At 45.7% G+C, this 21,938-nt stretch overlaps 2 protein-coding genes across 4 annotated transcripts in view; one reads left to right on the forward strand and one right to left on the reverse strand.

Annotated features, from left to right (window-relative positions):
* SLC51A (solute carrier family 51 member A) overlaps nucleotides 1-3,561 on the reverse strand; it is a 22,413-nt gene extending 18,852 nt beyond the window's left edge. For 2 of the 3 annotated variants that reach the window (XM_019651884.1, XM_019651875.1), the window contains exons 1-2: nucleotides 3,163-3,561; nucleotides 2,695-2,789 (exon numbers count right to left, since the gene is read on the reverse strand). In XM_019651884.1, coding sequence (XP_019507429.1) covers nucleotides 2,695-2,789; nucleotides 3,163-3,200 — 133 coding nt within the window. In that variant the 5' untranslated portion in view covers nucleotides 3,201-3,561. Of the gene's footprint in view, nucleotides 1-2,694; nucleotides 2,806-3,162 lie in introns of all 3 variants that reach the window. The other variant, XM_019651892.1, reaches the window with a different exon arrangement.
* Nucleotides 3,562-13,740: 10,179 nt separating this feature from the next.
* On the forward strand, nucleotides 13,741-21,932 carry ZDHHC19 (zDHHC palmitoyltransferase 19). The gene is made up of 8 exons (XM_019650828.1): nucleotides 13,741-13,865; nucleotides 14,212-14,333; nucleotides 14,877-15,016; nucleotides 15,835-16,007; nucleotides 16,366-16,471; nucleotides 21,308-21,393; nucleotides 21,747-21,841; nucleotides 21,880-21,932. The coding sequence occupies exons 1-8, from the start codon at nucleotides 13,741-13,743 to the stop codon at nucleotides 21,930-21,932; spliced, it is 900 nt and encodes a 299-aa protein (XP_019506373.1).
* Nucleotides 21,933-21,938: the final 6 nt, after the last annotated feature.

Genomic DNA, 21,938 nt, shown 5'->3' on the forward strand with positions numbered 1-21,938 from the left:
TATATATATATATATTCACTTATAGTTGACATACAATATTATACAACATCAACTTCAGGTGTACAGTGCAGTGATCAAGCCTCCTCCCCATCCATGATGCAAGACATGTGACCACCTGACACCCCACAAAATATTCACAACATTATCAATTACAATCCTCGAACTGTCTTCCACGTCCCTGTGGCAACACTGCAGCTACGTATTTACAGCATCACTTCTTGAAGGGACCATCTTGCCCCACTGATGTGTATAGCATTCTTTCAGAGAGCAAGTCCCCAGGTGGGCGTGGGTCTGTTTCTGTGCCCTCGATTTTTTCCCCTTGTTTTTACTGTCAGGCCCCTTGTAGTTACTGCCTCAGTGCTTTAATTACTCTAGTCTTATTATAAGCCTTAATCTCTGGGAAGGCAGGTAAACTCCTTATACTTTTTCAGAACTGTCTTGGCTTTTCATGGCCCTTAACAGTTTCATATAAATGTTTGGATCAGTCTGTTTAAAAAAAAAAAAATCCTACAAGGATAATTGCAATCATATCATAGGCATTTCAAAAATGGATTAGTGAGGGGCGGCCGGTTAGCTCAGTTGGTTAGAGCGCAGTGCTCATAACACCAAGGTTGCCAGTTCGATCCCCACATGGGCCACTGAGCTGCGCCCTCCGTAACTAGATCGAAATGACTACTTGACTTGGAGCTGATGGGTCCTGGAAAAAAACACTGTTCCCCAATTTAAAAAAACCACAATGGATTAGTGAAGGGTTCAGTAGTTCTTTCAGAATAGCTTTCTCAAATGGCACTTATTTTAGGGAACAACAGAGTTTACAAGTGAAGGAGGAAAGAGTTTCTCCACATCCTCCAATGGGCACTACTTCCTGACTCTTCTCTTTTAGTCAATGTCATCTTCATTGCCCAGATCTCCAGAGTCATCATTAGAGTCTCTTTTTCGTTCACGTGCCTTGTCTAGATATTTACCAGATTGCCTGCTCTTTCTTTGAATTTCCTGTGTTTCCCAACCTTCCCTTCCTCTCCCTGACACTGCTCTGGTTCAGGCTCCTGTCCCTTATGCAGGGCTGTGGCAATAACCTCTAATTTACACCCCTGCTGCTCAAGGTTCTTCTTCACCAAGCCCATCGTGATTACTGGTCCGAAGCAGTATCCTGCCCCTCCCAATCTGAGAGCCCTTACCGCGCTCCTCCTGTCTACAGGATAAAGTACAACTTCTTCATCGTTGGGCCCCACCTTACCTGCCCAGCCTCTCAATTGCCCCCTGCCTCCCTACCTGCAACCTTGAATCCTGCCAGACCTAGCTCCTCAGGGTCTGGGGGTCCTGCCTGCTCCTTCTATCTCTGTCCTCACCCCCGCAGTGCCCACCGCCTGCTCGCCACTCTCCAGCTGTTCCCCATTCCAACAGTTCCATCTGGGAACAAGGCAGCTCGCTCAACTACCAGGCCCACGATGGTCTGCCTATTTTGAACATTCTTGGTGCTTCTACTAACACATTTTGTAGCAGAGCAATGTGAGAACTGTTTTCACTGTGGAAGTCAGGGTTTCTCAATCTTAGCACTGCTGACACTCTGACCCAGATAATTCCTTGGGGGGGGGGGGAGGAATTCCTTTGTTTCCAGGGCAGCATCCCTGGCCTCTACCCACTAGATGCCAAGTAGCACACTCTAGCTGTGGCAGGTAGAACTGTCCCCAGACATCCCCAAAAGTCCCTGGGGGAAAAGTGCCTTGGTGTAAGGGAAGACTCGTATCACCAGATACGAGTGAACAAGAGGTTCTTGGAGCTAGATGTAGCAGCTGCCTACTGGCACAAACCACAGAGCAGCTATGAGGTTTCTCTGGACACTCTCTGGCAGTTGGCATTTGCTCTGGTTCAGAGCATCTGAAACAAGGCTGAACATTGTCTAAAGATATGCCCATGTGTGCCTCCTAACGCACACTGACCATATCCTGTCTTCTCCTTGAGGTGACAACATCAGGAAAGGGGCTGGGAAAAGGTTAAAGTACCCTAGAGACAGAGGCTCCTATTCATCAATGTCTGAGAAGTAGTTAATCATGCAACAGAAAAACAAAATAAAATGTGGGTGAGCCACATTTGCTATGAAGATGCTGGGGTCATTTGACGGTCATGTTTTAGGCATCCAAGGAATAAGCTGCGTCCCATCCTCAGCCTTTCACTTTCAAAGCAGTTCAATAATAGGAATCTAGTTGGCTAACACTGTCAGAATACTTTTCCAGGTTTGCCTATGTTTTAAGAACAGTATTCATAATAACCCCCTTAAATGATATAGGCCCTTCCCTTGAGTCTGTTGTGAAGGCCTCAAGGGGATTCTGTGGGGCTGGGGTCATTTGGGGCCATCTTGAGTCCCTGGATGGCCCTGGGCTCTGAAAAATGCCCCAGGCCAGTGTCCCCAGTGTGAATGAGCTTTGAGGCTAGGATTTGTGGGAGGCCCAGCATGCAATCTCGTCTCCTGGGCTAGGTTTTGTGCCTCTCTTTTGGCCTATTGGCACCTCAATGAGTTGATCTTCTCCAAGGCCTTACCCATGATAGAGAGACACTGGACTAGCCATCCTCTCATGGTCTCCAGGCTGGCCAGCTCAAGGCCACTTCTCCTCTGCTCCTCTCAGCCCTCCTGACTTACCACCGGGAGGCTCATTTCCTCCTTTTTGTTCCCTCTGGGGCAGGCCCCTGACTCACCTCTCAGAAGTTGGGCTGCAGTGGGAGGGTGAGAGAAGCAGGCAGCGGGGATGCTGTAATTAGTTTTCAGTATTTCCAGAAGATCTGCCGTGTACCTGGAGAGACACCAGCCTGTGTTCAGAATATGGGGATTTTTGGAGGGGAGAGGTACCAGAAGGAACACCAGTTACTTGACACTCCCTAGGGATGGGTATGCAACTGGTGGGGTCTCTGTACATGCCCCGCACAGATCCCAAGTCTGGGATCTTTCATTCCCTAATTGGGGAGAGAAAGCCAACACTCTGAGGGGTCACGCACTGGCCCAACTCTACAACGTCCCTGAGGACCTAGGGACAGCCCATCTATTATCAGTCCTGTCTCATTCTGTGTACTGGAAACCAAAGGGCCCCGGGAGGGAGGCCAGAGCGATAGGAGCCACCTGCTGCTTAGCAACTAGCTCTTGGCTTAGGGCCTACTGCCCTCACTCACCTGGGGTCAAGCTTTATCTGAGTCCCGTCTGGCTCCATCGTCTTCTCTCCCTCTCCGGTTCTCCTGGCAGGCACCGAGGGGCAAGGAAGGGTGGGCAGGTGAGGGCCCTGAAGGAGCTGGCTCCTAGTTCTGCTGCCTGCAGGCCTTTCCCAGAAGGTAGGTGCAGTGGCTGTGTCTTCCCCTGGGGATTTCTCCCTCCTCAGACTTCCTGTGACTACAGGTCCCTATCTCAGAGTTCAAAGCAGAGGAATTTGAAATTTGATCCTCCCAGCTGGCTGAGTTCCCAGGTTCCTGACTCCTCCCTGTCCCTAGGTGTGGTCCCTCCTGCTTCCCTCCCACAAATGTCTTTGGCCATCCCTTTCCCACTTCTCCCCACCCCCACCTCTTCCCCCACACACAGCCCACCGCCATCCTCCATCCCCTACCTGAGGAGCCTTCTAGGGTGTTGGTAGGACAAAGTTCTTGATTCTCTCTTCTATACTCCCTGGTCAACAACTCCCTGTCCACCAAAACCTGGCTGGAACTCAGGCTCTGGGGCGCTGGAGGTGGGAGAATCAGGGCTGAGGCCTTGATTGTGTTGGTGTTGGTGGCTTGGCATGTGAAAGGGAGGACTAGCCGGAAAAGCCCCTGTGAGATCTCCAAAGCCCAGCCCGCCACATCTTCATGATGGGCTTATGCAGCCAAACAGCAGCTGAAGAGGCAGCAAATGGGAGGGAGGCTGTATTTAACAGGCAGGGATGCTGAGTGAGATTTCTGAGCATATTGACAGATTTTTTAAAACGATGCCAAATTATATGCTTCCGAACTATTTTACTAATTGGTGATCTCTCTTCTCTCTCCAAATAGCCTTATCTAAGGCCAAGCACAGTAGCCCTAGGCTCCTAGCACAGGGCCTGACACATACTAAGTGCTCCTTAGAATTGGTTGTGTGGCTGATAAATAAAATCACAACAACAGCAGCAGCAAATGTCTATTGAGCATTTACAGCGCACCAGGTGCTGTAGGAAATGCAGTTATGTTCCTTATCTCATTTAACCTTACAGCCACTCTTAAAAGGTAAGTACTATCTTTATTCCCATTTTACAGATAAGTAAACTGAGGCTCAGAGAGGTTACGGCATCAGGTTGGGTAGAAAACCATGGAGGTATTGAGAGAAGCAGAAGGGACCAGAGTTAGGGCTTTGTTGAGGTTCAGGTGAAGATTTTTGATAGTAAGAGAAGGGCCAATGAGAGGTTCAACTGAGTCAATTCTGGGAGGGCAGAGGAGGCTCCCTGCCCTGGGCTGGTGAGTAGACACAACTAGAGGATGCAGTTACTGATGTGGTACCAGAAGGACTCCCTACTCCTGTCCCAAAACACCTCAAAATATCCCCTGAGGGTCAAGCAAAGTCCTCTCCCTCTTTTGCTCTAAAGTACAATTCTCAGGGACAGGACGGTGTAGTGATCCAGGAGTCTCAGGGGCCCAATTACCCCTAAGGTGGAAGTTAGGAAACAACAAAGAAGACAAGGACACTGACCCCCAAAGGGTCAATTGCCTTAACCTACTGGCTTGCCCCGACAAAACGGCTTGTTGACTCACTTCCTCAAACCATTTCCACAGGAATGCTCCCTGGGTCATTCATCTCTAGTTCAGTGAGAGGCCTTGAGCGTAATTGCCTAAAGCCTTGAACTTTAGACTTACCTAGAGCAGATAACAGGTGCTGAGGATGGTCTCCCATACTTCTTCAAGGACAGAACTGAGGAATGGGGAGGGGAGGAGAGAGGGAGGTTGAAAAGCAGGAGGGAGTCAGGAAGGGAAGGCAGCTGGGGTGATACTCAGTCTTCCACAGTCTGGCAGCAGGGGCTGGGGACCCTGGGTAATTCTCAGGCTAGATGATGATGGAGGGAGGAATGGGAGGGTGCTGGTGAGAGGGAAGGCTTTAGCTCTGATGGGGGACTTCTGCTCCATCCAAAACCCTCAGTGGCTATCTTCTATACAGTGTGGCCCATGGATTAGTCCAGGGCAGGAGTTGGCAAACTGGGGCTCGCGAGCCACATGCGGCTCTTTGGGTACGTACATGTGGCTCTGAAGTAAAATTGAAAATGAAAATAAAACTATCATAGTTTCATTTATGAAACTTTTAAAGGATATTATTCACATAATGGTGATTTCATTTGTTTTATGGCTCTCGAGTAATTTTTAAATTGTTGTGAGGGACAGGATTGGCTCTTCTGTCTCAAAAGTTTGCCGACCCCTGGTCCAGGGCAATGCCCTAACTCAAGGCCAGCCCAGCTATAGCTAAGGCGTGGCAAGAGAAGACCAGCTGCACTAGCCAATCAGATTCTTCTCTTGTTAATTTTTGACGTCTAGCTGTCACTGACTTTTAGAACCAAGAAAAATGAATCATTCTTCATTGGGGGGGAGGGTTTAATTTCCCCCACAAAATTGTAATGGTAACGTGATAGGATACCTATAACTTCAATTTGGGCTCTCTCGGTGTTAAGGGTCATTTTTGAAAAATCAAAATATTAATACAAAACAAAACAAAACATGAGTTTCATCAGTTTTCCCCAGGGCTCTGCAATCATTTAATATCTAAAGACCATTCTTCCTCTTTTTAAAAGTTTCTTATTGAGATAAAATTCACATAACATAAAACTCACCATTTTAGTCTTTTTTTTTTTTAAGATTTTATTGGGGAATCGGAAGAAGGGGAATAGACAAGTTGCTGTTGTTTTGTTCTTCAGTCTAGTTGTGGAGGATGTTGCTTCACTGGCCCAAGTTGGCACCATCATTGCGCTCTTCCTGGGCGAGGCGGATCAGTTGCCGGCCTCTGGACAGCCGCTCACAGTGGCTGCTGGCTACACATGGTAGCTTATGGCAGCCCACTGCAGCAGGGACTGCAGTCTACGCCGTTGCCGGTGACCCATGGCTGCCCAGCTCCAGGTTGAGCTGTTGTTCAGCATCTTAGCTGTAGAGGGCAGTGTCACTGGCCCTCATATGTGGGATCTGAACCGGGGCCCTCTGGCATCCCAAGCCAGCTCTTAACCAATGCCCCACTCGGCCGGCCCCATTTTAGTCATTTTAAAGTATATAATTCAGTGGTTTTTAGTATACTCATAATGTGTAATTACCACCATTACTCTAATTGCACAATATTTCCATCATCCCCAAAAGAAACCTCATATTTCCCAATTCCTCCTTCCTCCCATTCCCTGGCAACCATTCATTTACTTTCTGCTCTATGGATTTGCCTATTCCGGGCATTTCATCTAAATGGAATCATACTATGTGTGGCCTTTAGTGTCTGACTTCTTTCACTTAACATGTTTTAAAATTTTATCTATGTAGTAGCATGTGTCAGTATTTCATTCCTTCTTATGACTGACTAATATTCCATCATATGAAAATACCATGTTTTATCCATTCATCAGTTAATAGACATTTGGGTCATTTCCATTTTTTGGCTGTTATGAATAATGTTGCTACTTTGCTGAACTCATTTGTTAGCTGTGTGTGTGCGCGTGTTATTTAAGGTTTTCTACATAAAAGATCATGTCATCTGCAACTACAGATAGTTTTATTTCTTCCTTTCCAGTGTGGATGCTTTTATTTATTTTTCTTAAAAGGTTTTTTTTAATTTTCTTTTTCAATTACAGTTGACATTCAATATTATATTAGTTTCAGGTGTATAGCATAGTGGTTAGACCTTTATATAACTTATAAGGTGATCCTCCGAATAAGTCTGGTACCCACCTGACACCATACATAGTTATTACAATATTATTGACTATATAGTATAGTACTTTCCATCCTTGCAACTATTTTGTAACTGCCAATTTATACTTCTTAATATCTTCACCTTTTTTACCCAGTTCCCCAACCCCCCTTTTATTTTTTTTCTTGCCTAATTGCTCTGGCTAAAACTTCCAGTAAAATGTTAAATAGAATTGGCAAAAGCAAGCATGCTAGTCTTGTTCCTGGTCTTACAGGGAAAGCTTTTAGTCTATTAAGTATGAGGTTAGCTGTGGGCTTTTCATAAATGCCCTTTATCAGGTTGAGAAACTTCCCTTCTAGTCCTAGTCTGTGGAATGTTTTAGACATGTAAGGGTGTTAGATTTTGCCAAATGCTTTTTCTGCATCGATATAATCATATTGTATTTTTTTGTTCATTTATTAATGTGATGTAGTACACGGATTGATTTTTGTATGTTGAACAACTCTTGTATTCCTGAGCTCAATCTCACTCACTCATGGTGTATATAATGCTTTTGATATGCTGCTAGGTAGGTAAAGTTAGTATTTTGTTGAGGATTTTTGCATCTGTATTCATAAAGGATATTGCTCTGTAGTTTTTTCTTGTGATGTCTTTGTCTGGCATTGGTATCAGGGTAATATTGACCTCATAATGTTACCGTTTTAAAGTTCGGCTACCTGCGACTTGAAAAAGGTAAAAATCGAGAGACAAGGTTGGTGGAAAAAAAAGCAGGTTTATTCTGCTGGCATTCTGGGGGGATGGTGGACATCTGTGCAAATGCCATCTCCTTGTTTCCAGACTGGTCAGAAGGTTTTATAGGTACACAAGAAGCAGCAGAACAAAGGAAAGGGGGAGTCGGTCAGGCAGGTCCAAAGGCTGACATCCTTCCTGGGGTCTGGTCTGTTTTAAGATAATATTATTGCTGGACTCCGCCACTGCAGCCTGGAGCTTTGTGTGTCACCAGTAAAAACTGCAAGGGAGTTGCAAAATGGATTCCAGTGCCTGGGCACCTGAGGATTAAGGATTTACTTTTTTTGGTTAGTGCTCCCCTGATTAACTAGATTACCAAAGTATGTGTGGCCTTGAGAAAGGGAACAAAGCAGAGTTCTTAAATCAATCAGTTAAGGGAGAAACAAAGAGACAACAGCTGAATGTCAGAGTGGCTCAAACTGACTGCAGACTAGCTAAGTCTAATTACAGGTGGCTAGATAGTAAGCTTTGAGGTGAATCAAACTGTAAACTAGCTAAGTCTAACTACATTATTGGTCCCCTGAGTTTCACCCTTACAATAGAATGAATTAGGAAGTATTCTTTTTTTGTTTTTTTTTTTCTATTTCTTGAAAGAGTTTGAGAAGGATTGGTGTTCACTCTTTAATCTTCAGTGAAGCCATAGGCCATTCGTTTTTTAAGAGTCTACTATACTGTCAAACTTGTTGATTTTTCCTTCCTCAATTTTTACATGTTTTAGACTTTTAGGGTGATTTAAATGGCATTCTAATATTGCTTCTATCAATATCATACAATTCTGCTTCTTTTGCAAAATTTTTAATTTCATCTTGCAATAAATTGTCATTATATGTGCACTTGGCATTGCTTTACATTGCAGTTGAGATTGGAAAGGAAGATGCTAGTTTACAATGAAAGGTGATCTTTAAAGAGGGCCTCACTTCTTATTTATTACTGAGTATTTTTGTGTTATGATGTTTTTCTTTACTATGTAACATCATAACTTTAGGGATTCAAATGGTGACAACTAAGAATGCAAAACTCCCTGAATTCTAAAACTACAAAAGTTGAACTACATGGTACAAAATTCAATAAGTTAATGGAACAAAAAGTCCACAAACAGACTCTAGAAATTAGCATGCAGGGCGATTATTAGGGAATAATTTGGGGATCAACACTGTGGAAGGGAAGGGAAGGAAATGGGACTGAGCAAAGGGAGCAATCAGTGTGTGGTAAGGGCCTAACAACAGCCTCAGCTAACCCGAAGGCCACAGTGGGATGGGATGGCCCTTCAGAATTATCTTGCATTGGGGCAAAGTGGTTCGGCCTTTATACCCGTATGTTGGCCACTCCTTAGATGCAAGCTGCTCCTGGAAGATCTTGGGACCTTGGGTAAGCAGTTTTCTTTAGGGGAGGAAACCCCCCAAGCTAAGGCTGTCTTCCAACAGCTGGGGGCATAAGTTCTTCATTTCTGGAGTGGGGTCTGGTAGGTACCTCACAGTGCCACCCACAGACCTTAATATATATGAAGAACTTAGTATCTGTTGTAAGAGGGAAAGGAAAGCTTACTGGATAAATGACGCTGGAACAAGTGATTATAATGATGTGGGAAAAATACATGATTAGACCCTTACCTTATATCTTATCCCACATTAATTTCTGATAGATCAAAGAGTTAAATGAAAAGAAAACAAAAAGTAGTTAAGTATTTATCAGATAGAAGGAGAGGGAAAACCTTAGAAGTAAGGTAAGATGATGTGAAGAAAATGATCAATAGATTTGATTACGTAAAAACAGCAAAAGCATTACATTAAAAATTTCACACAAATTAAAAGGCAAACAACAAACTGGAAACATATTTGCAATAAACACAGCCAAAAATTTTAATATAAAAGAGCTCCTGCAAATCAGAAAGAAAAACCCAACATTTCCTTCAGAAGCACAAATGAAATACAACTTTATAGGATGGATATCATTTTTTTTTAAAGTGTTAGCAAGGATGTGGAGAAATTGGAACCCTTGTGCATTGTTTGGCGAATGTACAATGGTGCAGTGGCTGTGGAAAACAGTATTGGAGTTCCTCAGAAAATTAAACATAGGATTACTGGATAATCCTGAAATTTCATTTCTGGATATATACCCAGAAGAATTGAAAACAAGGCTTGAATAGATATTTGTGCATCTATATTCATAGCAGCATTATTCACAATAGCCAAAAGGTGGAAACAACCCAATTGTCTATCAACAGATGAATGGATAAACAAAATGTGGCATATACATACAATGAAATATTATTCAGCCTTAAAACAGGAAGGAAATTCTGATCCATGTTACAGCATACCAATTTCCAGGACTGCTAAAGGCCAAGGATGAACCTTGAGGACATTAAGCTAAATGCCAGACACAAAAGGTCAGCTATTGTATCATTCCACTATACGAGGTACCTAGAATAATTAAGTTCATAGAGTCAGGAAGTAGAACAGTGGTTACCAGGGGCTGAGGGGAAGAGGGAATGAGGAGTTAGTGTTTAATGGGTGCAGAGTTTCTGTGCAGAAGGTGAAAAAGTTCTGGAGGTGGATGGTGGTGATGGCTGTACAACAATGTAAAGCTACTTAATGCCACTGAAATGTACACTTAAAATGGTTTAAATGGTGAATTTTATGTTACATATATTTACCACAATTTAAAAAAGAAAAATATCCCAACACTTCCACATTGAAATGTGAGCAAAAAAAAAAAGAAAAGAAATGTGAGCAAACAAAAGGTGTAAATAGGCAATTTACAAAATAACTACAAGAAAATGATCTACAGGTTCATAAAACATTTAATTTTATAAGTAATTTGAGGAGTTATAAATGAAAAGATCAAGGTATCATTTGTCATCTACACAATTACAGAAATTATTTAATGTTAATATTTAATTGTAGTGTTAGTATTATAACATGGGTATGCTCATAGTGGGAGTATAAATGTGTACACACCTCCTGGAAAGCATCTTGCAAATTATGCCAAAACTGTTTTAAATAGCCACATTCACTGACCCCAAATCCAACCTTTAGGAATCTATTCTAAGGAAATAATTGGTAATACAGGCATCTGGATAATGACAGAAGGTACCACTTGAACAAAGCTTGGTGAAGTGAGGGAGCATACACTGCAAATATTTGTAGCCGAGAATTCCAGAGAAAGAGAGCAGCAAGTGCCAAGAGCCCAGGACTGGACTATACCAGGTGTGTTTGATAACAGCAAGAAGGCCAGTGTGTCTGGCTGGCGTGGAGTGACAATTAACCTGAGGTGAAAATGTTTTAATGGACAATGGAAACATTAGCAAAACTGTTCTGTAAAGTGCGTGCCACAGTTGCTGTCAATTGCCATGAGAGTTTTAAACCAAGGAATAAAACACTCTTAAAGAAGCCAATTTGTTAACAGTCTCCATGTTGGGCCTTGCACTTGAATCCGTGTGCTTTTACCCACTCTGCAAGACTATCCAAATTACTGTTGATAACCCTTTGCCTATACCAAACCTAGATTAATTCCTCTTTTTTATTTATAAGCTTACCCCACAACATGGGCCCAATAAATAGGGCTCTTACAATACTACTGAGCACATGAAGAAAATATAAAGCATGTTAATTATGTCTGTTTTGAACATCCATCAAAGCTTCAGAGTGCCATGTCATGGGTTATGAGATGGGGGAGCAAACCTTTGGTTTACTTAGCAGTCAAAAAGACACAGGTCAATTTTATTCTTCTGAATTTGGGGCCCAGTGTCAGAAAATAGCAACATCAAAAAGAGTTGTTGCTACATAATAATGCAGGTACCTGAGAATAGTAAATGGTTATAGTGTTGGCTGTACTGTTAATTAAACAAACTGTCCTTTACATGGCATAGCAGAAGGTAACGCAACATTCAGCATTTTCAGTTTTCTTTTAGAAGTGAGGACTCTCCTATGATTCTATTCATTTGCTTATCATTGTCTATGGTCATGAAATTTCAAAAAACAGCAAAAAAGCATGTAAGTGAATAGACCCCATTAACATTACTTATTTAGATTAGGTGAAATAATAACCCTCTATTATTTGGTAAAATAGGCAGAAAGCAGAACTTTTTACCATATCATGTTGAAAACAGTGTTATTCAAAGATCATTTCTCTTCCAAGCTACCAATGCCTTTCCTATTATACATATATCTTTTAAAAATTAATTTAAAAATATATTTTATATGTAGGTATTTTAAGTGTGCATGCATATATAGTTATAGTAAATGATGGCAAATGAAAATACCTGAAGCTTTAAACTTTAGTATTTAAAATATAATCTTATTAAGTATATTATAAGATAAAATTCTTAATACATTGATTTTGAACCTCTTAATTTGAATATCATAAAAAAATATGTTTCTATAGACAAGAAAATGTAAGTAACAATAATTGTGTGTTAATGAGAGATTTTTGCTCTGTTTTTAATGAAATTAATTTCCTCAAAATCTTTTAGTTCAGGGCCGGCCGAGTGGCGTGATGGTTAAGAGCTGGCTTGGGACGCCAGAGGGCCCCGGTTCGGATCCCACGTATGAGGGCCAGTGACACTGCCCTCCACAGCTAAGATGCTGAACAACAGCTCAACCTGGAGCTGGGCTGCCGGGAGTCGCCGGCAACGGCGTGGGCTGCAGCCCCTGTGGCAGTGGGTTGCCATGGGCTACCGTATGTAGCCAGCAGCCAGTGGGAGCGGCCAGCAGCCGCAGTGAGTGGCCGTCCAGAAGCCGGCGACTGATCTGCCTCGCCCAGGAAGAGCGCAATGATGGTGCCAACTTGGGCCAGTGAAGCAACGTCCTCCACAACTAGACTGAAGAACTAAACCACAGCAACTTGTCTGTTCCCCTTCCCCCAATTCCCCAGCACTGTTCCCATCACCCCAATTCCCCAATAAAAATCTTTTTAAAAAAAATGTTCTAGTTCATTTTGTCCTACTCAAAGTAGGAATCTTGGAACTACACATTTTATCCATGTTGAAGAATAATCCAATCTCTATCGAAATTAAAGTGACATTTAAAATGGCCATTATACTTCCACACATAGGAACTCTGACAATATATGCAATTGCTGCATCTCAGCAGACTCCCCATCTGTTGGTGGTAGCAGTTCTGAGGCTATTTGGTGGTGCCTGGGTCACAGGCCTGTGTGCTAGCTGCAAGAGAGGCTTTGCATGTGAGTGCCTGGCATTTTCAGCTCCAACAAGGATGGGGAAATGATCTTTGCCCTTCATCAAGACTCACAGTGCAGGGAATCCTCCAAACACAGAGGGGTTCAGATGCTCAGTGGCTAAAACAAATGACAAATGTCTGCTGCATGCAACAGAAAACCCAGTTATGTTTCTCACAGTAAGCAGCTCAGAGGGAGGCAGTTCAAGGCTTGGGCAAAGACTCAACAATGTCCTCAATGTCACTCTGTTTGTGTAACGTGTTGACTTATTGCCTAATAGGTCCAATATGGCACCCTCAGCCAGCAGATCTAGGTTCAAGACAGGAAGAGGGGGACAGCGCTATGTCAACTGCGTCCTTTCCCCCCTTTCATCAGCAAGGCCAAAGCTTTTCTAGAAAGCCTCAACAGACACCTACTTACATCTCATTGACCAGAATTGTCATGAAGCCAACCCTGGAAATAAGGGAAGCTGGAAAATTAATTAGCGGCCCTTCTCCCAAAGTGGAATTTTGTAATAACAAAAAGGAAAAAATGGAGATAGGGTGAGCAATGAGCTCTGCTTCAATTAACACAGAGCCTGAAAGTGTTCTCAGAATCACCTACCTTTTCCCCATGTGTTTCTCTAATCTCATGTAGTCTGGAAGCAACCTCCTCGCAGGGGCAGGAGCTCTCAGTCCCCAGCACAAGTGGGAGTGGGGTGGATTTGCTGCTGGAAGTGACAGTCACAGGCTGCAGACAGTTCTGCTGAAGAGTCCCTGTCCCCCACTCTCCTCAGCCTCTGTGATGTCACATTGGGACTTCTTTCCTTCTGCCCTGAGCTGTGGCTTCTGAGGTCGCTGTGGCCATGGGGCTCCTGAAGTCAGCAGGGGGAAGCAAACCTGGTGGCTCTGATCCCTGGGGGCACGGGAGGTCCAGCCATGCCGCTCTTGAAGGAGCCCCCTCCCCCGCCTCAGGCCCCACTTCCCTGGATCCTCCCAAGCCTGTTTGCTGCCTTCAATGTCATGCTGTTGGTGGTTTTCAGTGGACTCTTTTTTGCATTCCCGTGAGTCTACCACACGAGCTGGCAGATTTCTTACAGAAAGAAAAAGGAAAACAGATAATGGTAGTATGGATGCAGGGGAAGTTCAGAAGAGGGGTCAGAGAAGGAAGATATTCTAAGCAGAGGAAACTGAATGTGCAAAGACACGGGTGTATAGAGTACTTGGTGCATTTGGGAGCTGCAGGTAGCTGGTAGTACTGGGAAACATTTGGTGGAACCTGTATGGATCTGTCAATAGCCTGGATGTTTAGAGCAAGCTTTAAGGTCTGGGGGTCCTGAAAGGTGAACTGGGTCCTGACGGGAGCTTCTAGCCACCCCAGATCAGGGCTGAGTCCTGCTCTGCTCTCAGTTGCAGGTGGCTGGCCCAGAATGGGGAATGGGCCTTTCCCATCATCACAGGTCTCCTCTTTGTCCTCACCTTCTTCAGTCTCGTTTCACTCAACTTCTCAGACCCTGGCATCTTGCATCAAGGTGAGACCTGGGCCCAGAAGGAGGTAGCAGCACCCTAAGGGCTCCTGCCTACAGGGATGCTTCCTCAAGTACCCCTCCCATCTCTTCTCCTGGGACCTCAGGACCCCTTCACCCCATGTCCTCATTTGCTCCGGCCCTGCTTCTGGCACTTTATTTTCCAAGCTGCTACAATGTGGCAAAACAGAATTTCCAGCTGCCTTAGAGAGGTGAGCAGGGGAGGTCAGGGAGAGAAGCCCGCTCTTCACAACCACTCGGTTCTTTTCTTCTCCTTCCCACGGCACAAACTCCTTAAAGCATCAATCATGATTCCGAAGACCTGAGTTCTCACAGAACTCCTTTTGCGGAAACTCACCTTCCCTTTGGCTGCCAGCCTCTCCGAGCTTCATCGGCTTGCTCAGCGGGGACTAAGGATTCCCCTGCCCACCCCCTCCTCACCCTTCCTGGAACCCAGTGATGCTGTGAGGCTTCCCCTGGCCCCCAAGCCACCAGCAACACACTGATGGAAAAGCCTCCTGGTGCTGCCCAATCCTCTTCCCATGCCAGGCTCCAAAGAACAGGGTCCCATGATGGTACATGTAGTATGGGTGAACCACAGGGCCTTCCGCCTGCAGTGGTGCCAGAAGTGTTGCTTCCACCGCCCACCCCGGACCTACCACTGCCCCTGGTGCAACATCTGTGTGGAGGTGAGTGTCCCTCTCGCCTGCTCACCCCCTCACCCCGCCCAGCACCTGGCCGGGACCAGGAGGCCCACTAACATGGTGGACAGTGGCGGGCATGAAACCACTTCCAGGACTGCTAAAGGCCAAGGGTGGCAGTAACTCCTAGCCATTCTTGGTCACTCATGCAGGTCACTGCCTCTGTGCCTACACCTGTCCTGGGAGGCTGGCCCTTGCCTGCACAGGTGCTGATACACACAAGGGTTTCCACATCTATGCTGGGTTTGGTCAGGCCAGGAGGAAGGAAGTCACCCCATTCGGCCCCCAGGCTCACCGACGTTAGATACCCAAGGCCCTCAGACTGGCTGTGACCCTGGCCTGGGAGCTTTGCCTGTCCTCCTCTGGGTGCCTGCTGGGCTCTGAATGCTTGTCTCTCTCGCTTGCACTGCCCGCGAAGGTCTACAAATGTGCTGTCTTATGTGGAATGCTGGAATGCTGGCTGGGCAAGGGTGTTATTATTCTCATCGGATGGATGAGAAAACATGCCCAAGGATACTCTCTGTCCTGCCCAAAGTTACACCAGGATGTGTCCCACAGAAGACCAGACAGGCCTTGTCCCTAAAGGCCTCTTGACAGGTGACCTTGTGAGCCACAGAGCCCTAGCAGTGCTCTAACCACTGAAAAGCTAACGTTAGGGACTTTGAGGCTCAGTTGGGAGCCCCGGGAGGGCAGTGCATGGGGGTCAAGGGCCGGTGGCTTAGGGAGTGGAAGTAAGGCCACAGATTTAGAGGCGACTGAACCTGGGCCAGAGGTCGGGTCCTGGAGGTCTGGCCCCTCTCCACCAGGATTTTGACCATCACTGCAATTGGGTCAATAACTGCATCGGTCACCGCAACTTCCGCTTCTTTATGCTGCTCATCCTGTCCCTATGCCTCTACTCTGGTGCCGTGCTGGTCACCTGCCTGATCTTCCTGCTGCGCACGACCCACCAGCCCTTCTGCATAGACAGGGTCGTCGCGTATCCTCCAGCCCCACGTGGGGAGCAGTGGGGAGCGTCGGGACAGCCGAGGGGCGGGGTCTCGGTGGTCGAACTAATGGTGGGCGGGGCTGCTTGGGTGGACCAACCTGGGACTAGGTGAGGGTGGGTGGGGCCAGGGAGATGGTTGGGGCTAGGAGGAACTGCGAAGAGGTAAGACATCTAGCAGGGTTATGATTAGTGGGTGCTAAAGGTATCACGGGGTGAAGGTGAAGTTTACACGGGGTTGGAGCAAGGGGAGCGAATGGAGGAGGCTGGTTGTGGGCAGGGCTGTTTGGGCGGAGTCGGGGTGGGGCCAGGGAACACGGTCCCGCGGGGTTGCTCCTTACCTGTTGTGCAGCATCGTGGTGGCTGTACCCGCCGCTGGCTTCTTGGTGCCGCTCTCCCTGCTGCTGCTGATCCAGGCCATGTCGGTGAGCGCGGCGGAGCGCTCCTACGAGGGCAAGGTATGCAGGGCCAGAGCGGGGCGTCACGATACCAGGCTGTGGGTGGTTATGTTGCGCCTCCCATACTTCGGCACTTTTCCGCCCTTTCTCTACCACCCTGGTCCTTGATGGCCTGAACTCCCTCGAAGGTGCCTCATTAGCCCGTCCAGACCCAGATTCAGCTCAAATTTCGCCTCCTCGTGGACCTTGGTGGTCACTTCTTCTTCTGGGTGCACTGCATCGAGGGCCTACTGTGTGCTGGGCTACGTGTGCATTATTTTGAGTGATGGGCGTAGAGGTGAGTAATGCTACATACTGCGCTTTTGTTGGTAGAGCACCTGAAATCAGAATAATACCCTCCAGACACGTGTGAACACTCTGAGGGGCTCCCCTATGTTGAGCAGCACAGATGCAGAGAGGGAATTGAGAGTTCAGGGAGGACCGCAGTGCAGAGTAGTACTTACCACGTAGTGGTTTTGGATAGGCAGAAGACAGGAGGGCTTGCAGGTGAGGGGCCAGCTTGCAAAAAGGCAAGGAAGCCTGAAGGTCTGCTGAATGAGGATAGGATGGTGAAGAAACAGTCTTAACTGGAGCAGAAGATAGCATAGAAGTCAAGAGGACTGCTTGGGGTTGGCCAAATTTAAAAGGCCCAGAAAGTCAGGTGGAGAATTTAGTCTTGGTGCAGTGGAAATCTGGGAGCCATGATAGGATTCTCTTTTTAACACACAGGAAAATTCGCTCTTTTTTAGTGCACAGTTATATAAGTTTTGACAAACACAGTTCTGTAACCACCACCATAACCAAGATTTAGAACAGTTCCATCACCGCCCAAAAATTTCCTCATGGCCTTTTGCAGTCAGTTTCTTTCCTAGCCTATAGCTCCACTGATCTGTTTCCTATCCCTATGGTTTTCCCTTTTCCTGAGTCTCATATGAATGGAAACATACCTTTTTGAGTCTAGCTTCTTTCACCTAGCATAATGCATTTGAGATTTATCTATGCTGTTGCCCATATCAGTAGTTTCTCCCTTTTAGTGCTGTATAGGGTTAAATTTTGTATTGCAAGGTATGGATCAAGCTTTATTTTTTTGCATCTAGGTTTTTCCAGCATCATTTGTTGAAAACACTATCCTTCCATTGAGTTGTCTTTGCACATTTGTCAAAAATCAATTGACTATATAGATGTGGATGTATTTTTGGGTTCTCTATTGTTTTGCCAATGCCACACTCTTCATTAGTAGCTTTATATTAAGTTTTGGAATCACATAATGTGAGTTTTTTAACTTTGTTCTTCTTTTTCAAAGTATCTTTTGACTATCCTAATTTCTTTGATTTTTCATATAAATTTTAGAATCAGCTTGTCAATTTTTACAAAAAAGTTTGCTGAGATTTTCATTTGGATGACGTTGAACCTATAGGTCAATTTGGAAAATTGATATTTTAACAATATTGAGTTTTTGAATTCAAGAACATGGTATATCCATTTATTTAGGTCTTCTTTGATTTATTTTATTAGTGTTTTTCAGTTCTCAGCAAATAGGTCTTGCATATATTGTGTTAGATTTTTTTCTAAGCATTTAATGTTTTTTGTGCTATTATAAGTTTTAAACAAAATTTTACTTCTATTTGTTTATTATTACAGTCATACACTTAACTATGGGATTACATATGAGAAATGCATCATTAGGCAAGTTTGTTGTTGTGTAAACATCATAGAATGCACTTATACAAACCTACATGGTATAGCCCACTACACACCTAGGTATAGCTTATTGCTCCTAGACTACAAACTTTTACAGCATGTTACTGAACAGTGTAGGTAATTGTAATGTGTTGCACTATGACATTATGATGGCTATAATGTCACTAGATGATAGGAATTTTTCAACTCCATTATAGTCTAATGGGACCACCATGGTGTATCCTGTCTTCTATTGACCAAAATGTAGTTATGCAGCACATGACTGATAGAATGGGTAAGAAAATACAATGGATTTTCTTATATTGGTCTTGGATCTTGCAATTCTGCTAGATTCACTTATTAGTTCTAATAGCTTTTTTGTTGATTCTACATAGAAAATCATATTATCTGTGAATCAAGACAGTTTCTTTTCTTCCTTTCCAACATGTATGGCTTTCTTTCTTTTTTTATTCTTACTGCACTGTTTTTTTGGGTTTTTTTTGTACAGTGCAGTACAGTACAATGTTGAGGAGGAGTGGTAAAAGCGAATATCCTTGCCATGGGATTCCTTCAGCAGGACAATGACTTGTCTAAGGGCTTTAGGAAGACTGTAGTGTGCCACTTAGGCGAGGGAGGGGCTGGAGTCATTGAGAAAGCTGATAGGACAGGGAAGCCCTGTTTGCCTACCGTCTCCCATCCTTCCAGTCACCACTGAAGCACTCTACCCCACCCACAAATGGTTCCCAGCCCACCTGTGACTCCTCTGCTCAGCCCTTACTCATCAGCCCCCGTGGTCTACATGTCTACTCTCTCAAGCCTCAGTCCATCATTTCAGCCTGTCTTGGGCAGCATTCTGTGGTTTGCTAACCCCAGGTCAGGCCATAGGACTGCCCTCTCTCCACTGCTCAGAACGAGGCCCTCCCTATCCAGGATCTCCAACCTAAGAAATCTAAATGTGGTCTGTACTCTGATTCACCAGGCAAGGCTTTTCCCATTATCTGCAGACCCCATTTCAGGTACCTCCATCCTACTTCCATCCAGTGACCACAACTTCTGCTGGGGCCATCTTGCTTGGTGTTTGATAGCAAGGACTCTGGAGCCAGACCACATAAATTCAAATCACAATTCCACAACATACCAGCAGGGAGATCTTGAATGTGTTATTTAGTCACTTGGTGCCTCAGTTTCTCCATCTGTAAAGGGGGGGCAACATGGGTTAATAAGCATAAGACACATGGAATAGTAGCTAGAGAAGTAAGTGCTGTATACACTGTTATTATTGTTATCACTTCTTCCCATCATCATTTATACATATTCATGTCTCTCTCATCTTAAAAGCAAAGTAAAACCTTCCCTTAAGATCATAGGCCTCCACTCCACCGGCTGCACTCTCCCTTCCAGCTCTGCCATATTTCCTGAAAGAGTGGGCTGTGCTCACTAGTGCCATTCTTCACCTTCCTTGGCCCACTTCAGCCCGGCCTCTGTCCTCACTGTCACCCTGAAGCTGCACATTGCAAGTAGCCAAAGTCGGCAGGCAGCCCTCAGACTAACCTTTCCCGACTGCACACAGCAGCGTCTGAAACTGAATGTGCCTGCAGTGGCCCTTCCCCAGCCTCTCTGGCCCAGCTTTCTCTGCTTCCTGGGTGGCTGCTCTGCCTGCACCTAGCAGTCCTGGCCTGCTGCCTGCTCTTCCAGCAGTCCACTGCCTGGAACATTGTTAAAGTCCCTCAATATTTATGAGTAAATGAGTGAACCTACAAACAAAGGAATCCATAATGCTTTGAGAGAGAAGGAGAGAGAGAGAAGCCTGATGCCCTGACCCCTGGGAGAAAGGGATGGAGCTAAGGAGGGAGTTGGGCAGGAGATGGGGTGAGAAAACGCCCACTTTGGCTTTAGTCCTGTGGATTGTAAGGGCGGAACATGGTATTGGAACAGGAGACCCAGGTCTAGAGCCAGTGAGAGAGGATAGTCTGAAAACTTAAGAGCTGTCGGATTCCATTTATGTCTGAGAGGGTCCCATGTGAGGAGAGAGAGGAAGGCGCTCTGCTTTATGAATTTATTAAATAATTATCCTTCCTTTAAGCATTGCACCATTGACATTTTTCTACACTTCATATACATGTAATAAATCAACATTTATTTCTCTAAAATTCTGATTGTAAATTTGATCAAACACTTCAAGCCATTTAACTAAAATTGTGACTATCACATCAGTTTCCCTTAAATGCTCTAAATACCTTTAAGTAGGCAGAACTCAAAATATCACAATGGTTAGTGTTGCTTTTTGGCAGCAAAGGACATTCTGGATCTGTCTTGATTTTTCCTCCCCCAGGTGTCAGCTTCCCTACATGGAATCCTGGTTCCTTTTGGTGGAGAATAGTGTTGAAGATCAGTGTCTTAGTAACAGGGGAACTGGTGGTGCTTTTGGTCATGACAAACATTTTGGTCATGACAAACATTTTGTAGCTAAGGCTCTTGAAGTCTGAGTGAGACTCAGCCTGCAGGAGGGAGGAGGAGGGGGCTCAGGAAGGGGGTGAGGTCCATGGGTGAAGGGAGGGGGGAGGGAGGAGGAGAACCTGGTCAAGAGTGCCCAGGGGAGGACTTGACCTTTGTGCTTGACCTTTACTCCACTGGGTGCTCAGGACCTTCAGCCCAGATCTTCCAGGGCCATATGATTTTGGTTGGGGAAATATGATTGTGCCCCATACAACTGCCCTTCCAGATGGTGAGATTCAGTGAAGCACAAGTTTAGAAAAAAATGAGATGGGAAATTATTGAAGTGGTGGGAGCTGGGTGTGTATGAGTGTGTGTGTGTGTGTGTGTGTGTGAGTGTGTGTGTGTGTGTATCTGTCTCTGAAGCAGTTTGACATCAAAAGGAAGATCTGAACATCTGTCTGGAAGGACATAGCAGGAGGATGTATATGGCCAAAGGAGACAGATATGGGGAAGATACTGCAAAGGGAGTAAAAGGCTATGGGAAAGATTCTTGAAAAGGCAGGAGAGGTGGGCGCAGTACCAGGGTTGCCTGGAGAGAGCCCTCAAAAGTGGGTTGGGAGAGGCCTCTGCTCAGCCCTGGGCTGGGCTGGGCTGACTGGCTCAGGGAGGCAGGGCTAGTGGGGGTGGCCTGCCCAGTGCTGCTGGCCCTGAGATCTTCCTCCCACCCTTACCCCTCTCCAGTGCCGATACCTGCAGGGATACAACCCCTTCGACCATGGTTGTGCCAGCAACTGGTATTTAACAATTTGTGCACCGCTGGGACCCAAGTGAGTTGGCAAACCAGAGGTCTGCGCAGTGGCCCCTGGGGCTGGTGGGGTGGCGTGAAGCTGAGTCATCTTCCCTGGCCTTTCAGCTCAGCTCCCAGGCCTTTACACTCGCTGTTCTTATTCCTCTGGAGTTTCCTCCAGGATATTGTGGAAGCCTCGGGAGCCTCCCCACTTCCTTGCCTCTGTGCATTTTTGTCCCAAGAAATGGGGTAGAGGGACACTGCAGTCTAGATGAGACTGGCCTCAGCCCCCTGCAGGGCCAATCTCTGGGATGTGTGCTTCCTAAACTGAGGAGGTATGGGGTCCAGGCGAAGGGGGGCACTACCCCTGGCATCTGACTCATTGCTCCCCAGGTACATGACTGAAGCTGTCTGGCTGCAGAGAGTGGTGGAGCCTGACTGGGTGCCCATGCAGAACCTGCACTTGCCGATGTGCCCCTCTTCACTCAGTACCGCAGTCCTCCCTAGGCCTGGGTCTGGCTGCCAGCCCCAACCTCTGGCTCTCTACAAGCCAGGAAAGGGTCCCCCAGGGAGTGGTGAGGCTGC

The sequence above is a fragment of the Hipposideros armiger genome, unplaced genomic scaffold (assembly GCF_001890085.2).
Source record: "Hipposideros armiger isolate ML-2016 unplaced genomic scaffold, ASM189008v1 scaffold_8, whole genome shotgun sequence".
NCBI lineage: Eukaryota > Metazoa > Chordata > Mammalia > Chiroptera > Hipposideridae > Hipposideros > Hipposideros armiger.